This window comes from Apis dorsata, unplaced genomic scaffold (assembly GCF_000469605.1).
Source record: "Apis dorsata unplaced genomic scaffold, Apis dorsata 1.3 scaffold_44, whole genome shotgun sequence".
NCBI lineage: Eukaryota > Metazoa > Arthropoda > Insecta > Hymenoptera > Apidae > Apis > Apis dorsata.
Window position 1 is genome coordinate 1,458,593 of NW_006263346.1, and position 1,138 is coordinate 1,459,730.

At 19.9% G+C, this 1,138-nt stretch overlaps 1 protein-coding gene across 1 annotated transcript in view; it reads right to left on the reverse strand.

Moving 5' to 3' along the window:
- The window catches only part of LOC102670599, a 2,956-nt gene extending 2,658 nt beyond the window's left edge, over positions 1 to 298 (reverse strand). The window contains exon 1 of the mRNA XM_006608752.2: positions 77 to 298. Within this exon, the coding sequence (XP_006608815.1) occupies positions 77 to 85 (9 nt within the window). The 5' untranslated portion in view covers positions 86 to 298. The remainder of the gene's footprint in view (positions 1 to 76) is intronic.
- Positions 299 to 1,138: the final 840 nt, after the last annotated feature.

A 1,138-nucleotide genomic window follows, 5' to 3' on the forward strand; every position in this document is an offset into this window, starting at 1 on the left:
TTATAACTTGATTATTAATATATAAAATAATATATTAATATATACAATAATTATAATATATACAAATATTACTTACACTTACCATAATATTTAGGAATTAACTATGATTTATAATTCATAGTTAATATCGATAATGATGTATCAGATGTACAAAAACATCAACTGCTAATGCAGGAAGAAGAATCCAAAATGGTGCCAAAACAACTTTTGCTGGTAAAAACCAATGAGGTGCTTCTAATTTCAAACATATTAAAATTTGAGCACTTAATTTCATAAATACAGCTGTCATATACCATACCTGAAAAAAAATTACTTTCAGTTTTCATAAAAAATAAATATTTAATTTCATCAAAATGATTAGTTCTATTATATAAACTTATAAATTTGACACTTTGTACATTAAACATTATATAAAAAATAATTAAAATTAAAAAATAATAATATTATAATCTTATCTTCTCATAAATAATTAAAAAATAATTAAAAAATATAATTTAAATTTTTATTTTAATATATAAATTTGAATTTAATAATGTCATTTTTTTTTAAATTGCATAGTAAAATAATAAGCAATATCTTTTTTTTACTTATATAAGAAAATAAAACATTATATATTAATATTTTTTTCATTTTTAATTATTGTTTAACTTACTTCTCGACGTAAATTAACAACTCGTCCATTTTTACAATGAGAAATCATATTGAAAACAATATAAACCAAAAGTATGTGATCGTATAACCACATTGGAATGAAAACTATGAACCAATTCCATTGTATTCTTTGATCAAGTCTCAAAACAAGTAAAATCAGAAATATTAAAAGATTGAACCACGTAAATAATGCACGATGCAAAACTGCCATTGAAATATAAAATCAAGTATCAAGTATTAATCAAAAGTAAAAATCAAAGCAAAATATAATTATAAAACTATACAATCATGTTGCAAATTAACCGCATGTTGTTTGTCAACACTTAATATACCTAACCTTTATTGTCAATTAACCTACAAGTTGTAACAATTTTAAAGATGTCACTACTTACATAGATGCATATATAATAATATTATGCAATTATATATATATATATATATATGTATATATATATACAATATATGATTATAATCCTACATTAATATT